Raw genomic sequence first — 12,764 nt, forward strand, 5'->3', positions numbered from 1 at the left:
TTCCATAACAATGTAATGGGACTAACAGAGTTTGGTTCTTTTTATTTTATGTGACTGAAGACCCTAAACACTGCCATTGCTACACTATCCAAATAGCCATTTCAACCTTGTAGCAATCCTAGCATTCCTAGCATATTGGGTATCTAGGGTCAGCTATTACATGCACATGGGGAACTTGTGGTTCCTCTCCCAGTCCAGATTGAATGTGAGGTCTTTTGAAAGAGGAACAAAACAAGAATGATTCTTCATTAACCATTCTCTGCATTTACCATTCTCTGGAATGTGTTCTCTAATAAAGTTCCCTTTAAGAAGCATCTCTCTATGTCTGCTGCTGTCCACTCTCATGTGGGATACGCAGATAAGCCAATCATCAAGATAAAGAAGGACCATGAAGCCTTCCTAGATGATTCCTCTGCATTATGAATACGTGGAAGTGAAGTGGCATTATTCATCCCCAGATCTAGGGGCGTGGGATCTTGGGCTGTGCTAAGGCAGCATACACAGGTACGAATCCAGATTTCTGAGGTCCAGAATTGGACTACAACCTGCAATCTGTTCAGAGGGATCTACTTTCAAGGTCATACTTTTCAGTAACCAGGATAGTATTTCCGTTAAGTAGGCCTGGGTGGTCACAGAATCCCTAATGTCTGGTGCTGGCCCTATAGGGCACTGGGTATCACCTAGGGTAACTGCAGTTTGTACCCATGAAAAACTGAGATATGGCAGGGCTTCACATTAAAAGTAGCCTGGGATGACCTTGCCTAGCAAAACTGTTGCACATGTGCAGCTTTATTTGTCATCTAGTTTCCAAGTCAGAGCCTCTCCAAATGTGTGGTGCCGAATGTGTGTGCATGAAATGGTGTCAGAACCGCTGTGTGGATTCACTCAACAACTGAACACCTGGACCGATTAATGAATGGAAAATTACCTGTAGGTGGGGTTTGTCCATTGTGGCCATTCCTTGTGGCATATACAAAATTAATGTAGGCTTCTCTTCCTCTGCCCTACGCGTGTGATGCTGTGCTGCTTTTGTCATTCAAAACCTTAACAATTAAGAGAACAAAAGAGGCGTGCGCCCAACCTCAAGTTGCCACAGCATCAGGACGCTACCCAACCCCACCCCCCCACCAACCAACCAACCATACCCCTCTCCCAAAGAAAGAGGCAACCTCTCGCTCCACTAAATTTGACTCCTGCTGCATTGCCTATTTTCCTTTATTCCAACAGACCACAGCAGCCGTAGTGCAAAACAGAGCACACAGTATCTCATATTGAAATCTCACAGACTGATAACGTTCTATTTTGCATTCTAACGTTAGCTATCCAGCAACATAATGTCATCGCAATGTAACAACGTTTTAGCCTCTTAGTCGCTAACTGCCTACACTACCACCGTAAATTACTCCGGCGGCAAAATGTCAAATTAGTCAGATGACTGTTAATTTGCCAACTAATGTCACTAGCTTTGTCATTTTAGTAACGTTATTTCAGTATTTCTATTCATAATTCGATCAAGCTATTAAGCAATATAGATATGGCTTGCCTCTTGTAGTATAGACTACAGACTAATTACCTATGCTAACATTAACGTAACTCTGCAGCCAGCTAACGTTAGCGAAGTTAATGCCGTTGCCTATCCAATAATCAAATCATTCATAGATTTAGGACAACCATGGTTAGACTATAGCTGAGCTACACACAATAATCAATCGTTTCAATAAATTTACCGTTAGTGGTAGACCCTTATTATAGCTATAATAGGGTAATGGCAGCTAATCAGCGATAACGAACGTTTAATCCTGACAAACTGCCTGACTTCTGTCCTAAGGAGAAAGTCAGCTAGAAATCAAATTTCACAGGTAGCTAGATAAACGTTCAGTTCTAGTCACAGCTATCGTTGGCAGAACTTTAGCATTGCTACTAATGTTAGCTAGTTAAGGTGGAGCAGGACCGCTTCAAAATCACATATTGGGCAAATACCTATATACAATTTTCATGAATAGCTGCATTGAGATAATCTGTCATTTCCACTTCGGTAAAGTTATAACTTTGTAAGAGGACGAGATCAACTTACGCGTGATAGAACCAAGCTGTGCCAGTCAAAATAGTTCAACTTCCGGTGCCGGGTTCCCATCAGGAAAACATTTTAAATGCAAACCGTCTTGCTACAGCATATATTAACGATTTATTCATTAAATTATGAAGCCTCCTTTCACTTATCGTAATTTTAATGTATGTGGACACAGGCACAATAATCTCACAAAGTTGCAAGAATAAGTCCCTAATTGAAAGAGGTATTAATGGTTGCTTGTGAAATTATATAATGAAAGTGAAACTTAGCTGTATATGAATCTTACTGAAAATAATCTCATTTTGGCTTTTTACAGGTGGTACCTTCTTGGGGCAGGAAGGTTTGAATAAACCTGCAGAACCAGTGACTATCCAAGTGTCCAGGACCAATGCCCTAGAAAGAGACCTGTTTCAGGTCTCTGTCCAGGACTTGAATTGCAGACCCCATAGTCGGGAACAAACACATACACCAGGGGGCAGGAATGAGGCCAGTGTGGTCGTCTCATACACCGTCGAATAAAAGATTTGTCACGTGATTAATCTTGGGTCACGTGGTTGTGAGTCAGCAGCATGGAGGCAGAAGTTGTCATTTCTAAAAACGGCAGCTGATGTTTTATATCCTTGGGAGAGAACGTTCTAACTAGCTGCTTTGCTAGCATTGTACTAACCTTCCTCCGTTTTTCTCTTGCGTCTTGGGTAGTTTATAGTAAGCTGTGGGATAGCGGAAACGCGATGGAGTGGTTCGGTAGTGGAACTGCCGTATTATCTGAAGAAGGCAGTGGCAGTGTATCGGGATCAAAAAGCTTCCAGAGTTCGCTACTGCAACACCAGCAGGTAATCTGCAGTGATGGAGTTACTGACCACACCTTGTCAATCATTCTTTACTTTCGGTTAGTTAGCTACAATTACACACGCGCGCGTTTTTTAGTTTGGTTGATTGCGAGTTATGGGTGCCCACTGCAGTTAGCTAGCTAGCTGGCTAACGTAGTTTGTTGCAAGATTGCTTATTGGAATAGCAAGAATCATGTAATTTTAGGTAGCTAATACCTGATATCTGTGATAACTTAAGCTTTATACTCTCGGTTAACTGACTTTCTTGGATGGCTATACGAACGTGTGCTATTCAGCAGAACACCATGAAACAAATATGGCTTGTTCGCTAGCTAGATGCACCGATACATACTTGCAGCAACGTTAGTAAACAGTACCTAACTTAGCGACAACAGCGACCAAATGGCAGCACATTAAATAATTTGACAGATAGGTAGTCGTAGTTTGGCCTCGGCAGATCAAACACTCTTTTTGCTTCTGAGAACAAAGCTATGACAGCTGGTAATGTTGGCTGCACCTCGTGTTGCTAATTGAGATTGTGATGTCACCAACGACACCTTTTTCCCCTTGGGGAACTCACGTTCCATCCGCATGATAATATATTAATATACACTGCAATGTACGTATTAACATATACGGCCATAACATTTGAGAAGACTTTCTCTTTTAAATTTAGACAGCGTGGTCTAAGGATGCAACACATTGTTTTTTTATGATTAGGACTCCTAATTCATGTGAACACTGAGGTGATTGACAGGGCCTGGCCTTACTACCTCAGTGTGAGGCAGGGGCATGTAACGTGACAGTCTTGGTGAACATTGTGGTTGTGTCTCTAATTTCTGGTACAGGGATGAAATTCACACTGATGTTGTTTTCCAGTGGTTAACATGTATGAGAAATATCCTTATAGCTGCAGGTTGTTGGGCTCTGCTACTACTACTTTTCTGGGTCGACAGTGCTGTAAGTTTTGTTTCGGGTGTATTCTTTATGGTAATTCAAAACCTAGCAGAACTGGAAAACATGGAACTAATCCTGCCTATGCCCCACTGTTTATGAAAAGTACTTAACTTGTGAAGAGCTCTCTTTCTTTGTTCAGTGTTTCATGGATGTATTCTGTATGTGTTCAGGATTTGTGTTTTGGTAAATGGTCAGCAAAGGTAATTAACATTAGTGCTTTAGTGCATATACACTCATTGACCTGGGAATGTTCTTAGCCAGGTCTGGCTTTGTTCTGTTAGATTTGTAAATCAGAGTGTATGCAAAATTCATGCAATGTAATGTTAAGGCCACCTATACATAATGAATCTAATTATGTCATACAGTGATCTCCTCAGTTCTCTGGCTGATTTCAGATTCAGTCGTTAATGTCTCTCTATAGTGGTGTGTCATCTGGGTGAGGAAAGTGCCGAGTTTGTGACCTCAGAGGTGTGTTGTCCTTCCCTGTCTTTGCAGCCGACGGCAGACAGCATGGCATCACTGTGTCAGAGCCAGCAGCAGTGTGTGAAGGCCTCCATCCTGTCCAACTGGCAGTTGGTTGAGGCACAAGACCAGCTCTGTGGGCTGGAGCTCCATGGCTCAGAGTCGCTGGAACAGGAGCGTGCCCGTGTCCTCACCAGCGTGGCTGAGCTCTCGCAGACTGAGTGTGAGTGGCGTCGCAAGGAGAGCATGCTGGAAAACCAGGACCTCCGCTGGAGTCCTGTGCCCAACCCAGATTGCAACAGGGATGTCTTTAACAAGGTACCAACGCAAATCCAGATAAATATAATATTTAATGACTGTATTAGGAGATCATATTCATTATGAAATTAAGTAACCCACATATGCAGTGCCCTCCATAATGTTTTGGATGAAGGCTTTTTTTTTTGTTGATTTGGCTCTGTACTCAACAATTTTCAGATTTGTAGTCAAAACAATTCACATGTGGATAAAGTATACATTCTCACCTTTTATTAAAGGGTATTTTTTATACATTTTGGTTTCAAACGCCTCCAAACTCATTGGATGGCGCTTCATCCTACAGCAAGACAGTGATCCCAAACATACTTAAAAGCAACAAAGGAGTTCTTCAAAGCCAAAAACTGCAAAATTCTTGGCTGACCAAGTCCGTCACCCGATCTATGGTAAATGGACTGCATTTATATAGCGCTTTTATCCAAAGCGCTTTACAATTGATGCCTCTCATTCGCCAGAGCAGTTAGGGGTTAGGGGTAAGGTGTCTTGCTCAAGGACACTTCGACACGCCCAGGGCGGGGTTTGAACCGGCAACCCTCCGACTGCCAGACAATCGGTCTTCCCTCCTGAGCTATGTCGCCCCGATCTGAATCGAATTGAACATACGTTTCATATGCTGAAGAGAAAACTTAAGGCAACTAGCCCCCAAAACAAGCAGATGCTTAAGGTGCCTGCAGTACAGGCTTGGCAGAGCATCACGGGAAAAGATACTTGGCACCTGGTGATGTCTATGGTCACAGACTTCAAGCTGTCATTGCATGCAAAGGAAATGTGACAAATTACTAAACATGACTACTTTCATTTTTGTAACATTAATATGTCCCAAACATTATGGTGCCCTGAAATGCAGGGTCTTTGTTTAAAAAGTGCCACACATTTATATATATTTTTTTTAACTAATAAAAGCTGTGAATCTGCACTTCAACCACTGTGAATTGTTTGATTATAAATAAAATTGTGGAGTACAGAGCCAAATCAATAAAAAAATTTCCTTTGACCTAAACGTTATGGAGGGAACTATATAATTATTATATACTACATGACCGAAAGTATCTGACACCCCTTAGTCTTGGGCTGTTTTGGATGGTTTGGGCGTGGCCCCTTAGTTTGAGTGAAGGCAAATTCTAATGCTGCAGCATTCAATCACATTTTAGATGATTCTGTGATTCTCCAACAGTTGGGGAAGGTGCTTTGCTGTTTCAGCAAAACAATGCCCCCGGGCACACAACAAGGTCAATATAGCACTGGTTTTGTCAAGAAAGGTTTGGAAGAACTTGACTGGCCTGCACAGAGCCCTGACCTCGACCCCATCCAACACCTTGAATCAATTGGAAAGCCAACTGTGAGCCAGGCCTAAACGCCCAATCAGTACCCAACCTCACTAATGTTCTTCTGGCTGAATGGAAGCAAATCCCTGCAGCAATGCTTCAACATTATGTATAAAGCCTTCCCAGAAGAGTGGAGGTTGTTATAGCAGCAAAGGGTGGACCAACAATATGAATGCCTATAATTTTGGATGAGATGTTGGATGTCAGGTGTCCGAATACTTTTAGTCATGTAGTGTGTATATAGCCTATATCTTAAATTTTTTGTGGTATAATGCTTTTTCCTTGCTTTGGCATGGTGTCAGGTTCCATGTAGTTTGATTCATTAATCAGTACAAGTGCAGTTTACAAGCATGCTAATTACATTTTTTAATCTTCTTTTTTATAGAGTATTATCAATGTTCAGAGTAGAAGCATAGAAGTGGAACAGGACAAGAGTAAGACCTTTGTTCAGAATTATGAGCAGGAGTTGAGGCATTTTGGTAAGTGATAATATAATCACAATTGAAACATCTTGTTCAAATTATGAATTTATAGTGCTTGCTTTGCATTCTCTTACTTGTCGAATATGAGGGGTAAATTTTCTTACAGTTTTGACATAAGAAGATCCATGTATAATTTTCAAGGGAAGTTTCCTTTTTGCATGTTGATCTAATAGAATAGTATTACCTGCATGGGTTTGTCTCACTGTTAAACTGTGGTCTTGACTCTGAGTCCAGAGAGCGGTCCAACAATAGTGATTGCCTTGGGAAAATAAAACCAGATGTCTGACTGCAGAACTGCTTAGCAACTGGCCTGATTGTGTTAGTAACGTCACAGGTCTAATTCACAATTCAGTTTGTTCAGAGCTCCATCTGGACCACAGAAGCTTACTGTAGGTGAGTGAAAAGAAAAAAAGGTTACTGTCGTCTGCTTATTGTATCAAACTGCCATGGCATGTCCACTGCGGCTACACCATATGTCATATTCTAGTGATGAATGAGACCAATGGTTAAGATGGTAGGAGGAAAGACAATGTTATTTCACACTGTTACGAACCTAGGCCACAAAAATCTTTCAGGTTGCATTTTGTAAGTATTTTTTTTTAAACTGTGGCATGCGTGTATGTGCTTGTGTAGGTATGTTGCGACGTTGGGATGACAGCCAGCGATTCCTATCTGATCGGCCCCACCTTATCTGCGAGGAGACGGCCAATTACCTGATCTTGTGGTGCTTCCGGCTGCAGGCTGAAGAGGTCAGGCTAACCCACTGTGCAGCATACCCTGCACTGTTTGGGCTTGGTCACGCTGACTAGTGGAAACTTGACTGGCTGCCAGTTTCTCTTGGCTAATTTTCAGTATCATTGGAGTGGACATCAAAATGTAATATAATTTGTATTGTTCCAGGGGTCCCAGCCTACCACATCCTTTATATGGTAGAAAAACACAATTGTATTTACCCAAATGAATATTGTCTGTATTGTAGATATCGGTCGGTAACATAATGCTTCCAATTGTTTTGTTAACAGAAAGAAGCTTTGATGGAACAGGTTGCACACCAAGCTGTCGTCATGCAGTTTATTCTGGAGATGGCCCGAAATTCCCAGCAGGACCCACGTGGTTGTTTCCGGCAATTCTTCCAGAAGGCCAGAGTAAGTGGAATTAAGTCTCTTTTGCATCTACATGAACTGTCCCCTGTCTTTACTTTTAAAGCATTTGAATACATGCTCGCTGAGCCATTTCTCAAATAGGTGTATATATATGAGAGAAAATTAACCGATTAAGTAGAACTAAGTGGAGATCTGTTAGTTGTACAGCTCCCTGGTTCACAGAAGACAATCAACTGAATTTGAATCATCTAATAAAATGAGTAACCAGAAGTATTTAATGCTTCACACTACACAGTAAAGTGTCTCGTGTTAATTCAACTGTAACAGAGTACATATGAGTCAAATAGGGATAGGGATGTACTCCGTAGGAGTTGATTTAACGCTGAACTGTTTTTTTTACCACTGGGGGGGGGGGGGTCTTCACATGACTTTGGCCTGTGGGTTAACATGTTCCTGTAACTGCACTGCTGGCTCCCCCTTCACAGCCTGCTCTTGTGAATATCCAGTTCCATCATTGTTGTAATGTTTCAACCCCTTTTCGAACACAAGGCTATGACTTAATTGTTAACTCTGAAACATAGTTTGTGCCTGTGTATGTATAGATACTGTTATGTTAGTTAACTAGATAGCTAGCTAGCAGTTGTGAATTACCTTATATGGCTATCATTTGCTAACTAGGTGGATACACTTACAAACCTTGCAAAGTAATTAAGACAGTTAGGATATTAGCCTGGGAAATATCAGGGAAGGTATAGCTAACTAACTAGCTAACTGCTTACCTTCCAGTTGTAATTTACATAGCCAATGTTAGCTATAGGTACCCAAATATATCTAGCTTTTAAGATAACTCCTCATTAAATTCTATTCATCTAGTATAAATGTTGGATTTATCTAGTGTTGACGCTACAGATTGCATTGAATGCACAGGCTATACACAATACATACACAAGTGTCAAAGTGCTATCCAATAAGAGGTTGACACATCACAATGCAGTGGAATCGGATATGGTTTAGTTGAATATCATGGGTTTAACCGGCTTTTGATTCCAATACTCCTCTCTGTCCATACATGACAGGTAAGCATATGTAAATGTAAATATTCAGGAGGTTCATTTTTGTACAATTGTATTGCAGCTTTTGGTCAACTTAGTGGCTTTCACAGTGACTGACAGAAACTATTTGAAAACTGGTTTTGGATATTTGTGCATTTTTATTACGGGTGTAATGTAGGGTAGGCATACAAATTGTATTTTAAGTAGCCTCTTCCCAAAATAAGAGAAATGCCTGTGCAATGCTGAAACATTTATTCAATAAAATGTTTACATTTCATCATGCAGTCAACCTGTAAAACAACTTTGTTAGTGAAAATTATTATTTCATGTCTTCAAGACGAGACAAGACGGTTATTTCGATGTCTTCCGAATGGAGCTGGAAGCCTTCAAGCAAAGGGTGAAGGACTACACTGTCAAGTGTAAAGGGGAGAGTCTGAACAACGTGGAGCACCAAAAAGCCCCAAACCGCTGCCGCCTGGACCCCAAAGAAGTCCTGGAATCCTTACCTCCCGTATGTTACACCTCAGACCATCTTCCTCTCACTTGCATGCTTTCTATCGGGTCATAGTCCTTGATAGTTTTTGGAAACTCAGCTGAATATTGACATTACATTATCCACTTGCACTTCTGCCCAGGATCTGTTCATGTCCAGCATATAAAGTCCAGATGTTTGGCTTTTACCAAACTTTGTTTGATGGAAAATGCTGTTGAAACACCTTTCACAGTACCACTTTAAATACTTAAAAATAAATGTATACATAGGGCCTGAGGGCATTCTACCATTGTGTTGGGAGAAAGACACATACTAAGCATTGTCTTCCACAGTGACATTTTGTGCATCCTACAAATTACACCTTTGTGCTAGTGGCCTCGTTGAAATATAAAAAGGGAGTTTTTCTCTGTTGTAGGAGCTAAGGAGGGGCTTCCAATTACAAAACGTGCAGATCCTACAGAATGTTCTCAGCACTATGAATCCACAGGTACTGCCACAATTCAGTTTACCACATCACTTCAGAAACAAGTCTGATATGATGCATAGAGACCTGCTATGCTTACAGAAGCAAGGCTGATGTTCAGTGTTGTCCACAGAGTACTCATAGCCCACTATCCTGGAACATAATCATTTTAATTATGTCTTTATCAAGGCAACTCCGGAAATGTTTGAAGTTTATTGAGAATACATACAGATTCACTTTAAAATATTTTTTATTTAGTTCAAACAGGTTTACAACCTTGGTACTTGCTATTAATCCGCTCTGTCTGTGTAGTTTTAATGATGATATTTCAAAGCAAAACAGGACTTTACTGTAGTGGAACCTGTAATGGTGTAAGAGAACTCGTAAGTGAAGGATGGAAAATAGGCCATGCACCCATCTGGCTGTAAATTATGGCAAGAGATCGCAGCCATCTGGCCTCTAAAGCTGATGTCATGCCAAATCTTTATACAAATAAAATAAATAAGAAATATAAATGATACTAAGCACAGGACTCTGGATATGTCAGATGAGCCAATGAGAGATGAGGAGTTCAGAAACCGCAGGTTATATAACAAGCAGTAATCTGTGAGATCAGGAAGGAAAACACTTCTTGCCCTAAGCTTTCTAATAGTAATCATTCACCAAATCCTTTAAAATAATCAGTGAACAAACTGAAACATTTCTGCCCATCAGACCCGAGGCAGTCCTTTGTGTAAACTACCAGTTGCTGTTCACAAAGGAGCTTTCGATTGCTGTGGATTTCTTATTCTACGTAGATAAATGCTATTCTGTAAGAACAAGGAGATTTATTCGTTGGTTAGACTAGATTGCTGAAGTGTACGTCTTGGTATTTGTAATGCTGAGTTTCATTGGATGAAGCCTCCCATGTGTTTCCCCTCTCTGTCACCAGGTGGCAGAGTACCATGTGAAGCGTTGCTTGGATGCAGGTTTATGGAGCAACACAGCGCGAGGGCTGAAAGAGGACGCCATGGAAACAGACGAGCCCAGACGGATGGAAACCTCGTAGCAGCTCCTCCTCCTCTAACGAATTTCATTCAGATGGGAAAGTGAAAAGCCCGGTAGAGCGGACGACCCACAGACTATTTTTGTATGAAGATTCCGCGTCTGGATGTGTGCTGCACTTTATATTTGTTCTCGAAAGTATTTAAAAAAAGAAAATGGTATCGTGGAGCTCTTATTTTTGTTGAAAGTGGTTTCTGATCATGATTACTTCTTTGGAGAGTGGACAGAGGGGTTCTGTGGGTGGGTTTGAGGCAGTAGATGTTTGATCTGTTGGATCCTGAAAAAGATGGATTGGATTCTTGGATTGCAGGTGGCTGGGAAGAGCTGCTTGTTTCCGCTTTCATCTCACAACTTTAGGATGCTGAAGGGAATTAGCTAGCTAATTAAGTCTTAGCCTCACATAAGCTTAGCACAGATGCCAAATACCCTTGCTGGAGAAAAATCAATAAAGTATTTGTTGTTTTCAGTTTTTTTTAACCACAGGTTGTTATTTTCATGAACATTTGTTTAAGGTTATCACTATTCTTCTGAAAGTTGCTTGTACCAGTAGCCTTGATCTCTGTTGTACACTTAATGTAGTATTCCAGAGTAAGCGCTGAATTTTTCTCCAAGATAGCTGCCGGGGCACACATGGCCAAAGATTATAGAACCAATTCTGACTGGCTGAGGTTAGTGCTGCATCACCAGAGTGGGCGGGACCTGAATGGGCTACTCTGTGATGCCATATCAACAAAGTAATAATTTACTTTGGCATAAGGTTAATAAGGTGTACTCAGAAGTGCTCTTAGCCCTGTGTTATATTTAGCAGTGTGCAGTGCTACATGAACCTATGCAAAGTGTTCAGTGTGTGAAGATTGTCTTGTTGAGGAGATATTTTAGATATTTGTTATTTTAGTAAGTGTTGAGGCTGTAGATATGGAGGTACCTTTCAAGAGAAAAGTGGGTTTTAATGTTAAAGCACCATCACATTTTTATTATGAATGTGCTTTGTCACACAAGGCTTTTTTGCTGAAACAAACTGCATGTTGAAACCAATCAGTAACTAATGAAACTGCTTTCAAGAAAGCGCTCTTAATTACTGTTATAGCAATTAAAATGGCTCTTCTCGCAAATGTCTAAAATGTGCTTTCTTATTTTTTAGTTACTATTACAAAATGCTATATTTTAAGTACTATTAAAAACAGCTTATCCAAACCCTTTGGAAAGTTGGTATATTATAAAGCAAATAAGATACCAATAAGTACACGGTTTTTGGAAGGGTTTAAAATCTGGTAAGCATTGGCTTTTCTCTCACTGGTCACATTGTGACCCTGTTGTAAATGGTAAATGGTAAATGGACTGCACTTATATAGCGCTTTTATCCAAAGCGCTTTACAATTGATGCCTCTCATTCGCCAGAGCAGTTAGGGGTTAGGTGTCTTGCTCAGGGACACTTCGACATGCCCAGGGCGGGGTTTGAACTGGCAACCCTCCGACTGCCAGACAATCGGTCTTACCTCCTGAGCTATGTCGCCCCTGTTGTTTGTTTTGTTAAACTGCCGCTAGCTGAATACCCAAATTAAATAACTTGGCACAATCACATCAATGCGAATTAGATTAAACTACAAATATAAAGTAAAACAATTGTGTTTCTATAGAACTATGAACCTGTGAACCCAATAGAAAAGTAGGTAAATGACATTCTCTGGTGTTAGCCCTGGAATCCATTGCTATTCTTGGATTTGACTTAAAAGTACCTGAAAATTCAGTTTTCCATGTTGTTACTAAGGTACCATATAAAGATAAATCTCCCTGTTCTTGAGGGAACAGTAAATATAATCCATGCATTTCCCACAACACCATTTATCACTTAAAGAATTTGGCCTCGTCCTGCACTACAAATACTAGAAGCTGTTTACTTTTCTCCAGAAATGCTTCTAAAAGGTAATACATTATGCTAATTCTTAAAAGCCTGCATAATGTTCATATTTATAGCCGCTACGCTCATTCTGAAATTAATTCAAGCTTAATATGAAAACACACCTGTTCCATCCCAAGAGAGCCTTGTACCTTTGGTTACCTCAGAAGCAGTGAAAATGTACACTGGTGTTCTATAAAATTATATGCTGAAAGAAGGAAAGCCATACATGTAAGCAGTTCATGTACAGAAGGAACATTTTGTGTTGTG

At 40.6% G+C, this 12,764-nt stretch overlaps 2 protein-coding genes across 5 annotated transcripts in view; one reads left to right on the forward strand and one right to left on the reverse strand.

Moving 5' to 3' along the window:
- exd3 (exonuclease 3'-5' domain containing 3) overlaps positions 1-2,516 on the reverse strand; it is a 35,256-nt gene extending 32,740 nt beyond the window's left edge. Inside the window, exon 1 of one of the 3 annotated variants that reach the window (XM_035390966.1) lies at positions 2,075-2,351. The gene's annotated coding sequence lies outside the window, so the exon portion shown is untranslated. Of the gene's footprint in view, positions 1-928; positions 948-2,074 lie in introns of those variants that run through there. The other 2 variants (XM_035390967.1, XM_035390968.1) reach the window with 2 other exon arrangements.
- An 84-nt stretch (positions 2,517-2,600) lies between these two features.
- On the forward strand, positions 2,601-11,709 carry cdc37l1 (cell division cycle 37-like 1). Of its 2 annotated transcripts, XM_035390969.1 has the most exons (8): positions 2,601-2,904; positions 4,354-4,638; positions 6,346-6,439; positions 7,076-7,191; positions 7,465-7,587; positions 8,935-9,108; positions 9,506-9,577; positions 10,485-11,709. In XM_035390969.1, the coding sequence occupies exons 1-8, from the start codon at positions 2,803-2,805 to the stop codon at positions 10,599-10,601; spliced, it is 1,083 nt and encodes a 360-aa protein (XP_035246860.1). In that variant the 5' UTR covers positions 2,601-2,802; the 3' UTR covers positions 10,602-11,709. The 2 variants fall into 2 exon arrangements, with proteins under 2 accessions (XP_035246860.1, XP_035246861.1); XM_035390970.1 differs by lacking the exon at positions 9,506-9,577.
- Positions 11,710-12,764: the final 1,055 nt, after the last annotated feature.

This window comes from Anguilla anguilla, chromosome 14 (genome assembly GCF_013347855.1).
Source record: "Anguilla anguilla isolate fAngAng1 chromosome 14, fAngAng1.pri, whole genome shotgun sequence".
Lineage (NCBI taxonomy): Eukaryota > Metazoa > Chordata > Actinopteri > Anguilliformes > Anguillidae > Anguilla > Anguilla anguilla.

Excerpts from the sequence above, each read along its gene's own strand:
- cdc37l1 (XM_035390969.1), top strand. The coding sequence starts at position 2,803 with ATGGAGTGGTTCGGTAGTGGAACTGCCGTATTATCTGAAGAAGGCAGT. Across the intron at positions 7,192-7,464 it reads TCCGGCTGCAGGCTGAAGAG|AAAGAAGCTTTGATGGAACA; the intron begins GTCAGGCTAACC and ends TTTTGTTAACAG. Across the intron at positions 9,109-9,505 it reads TCCTGGAATCCTTACCTCCC|GAGCTAAGGAGGGGCTTCCA; the intron begins GTATGTTACACC and ends TCTCTGTTGTAG.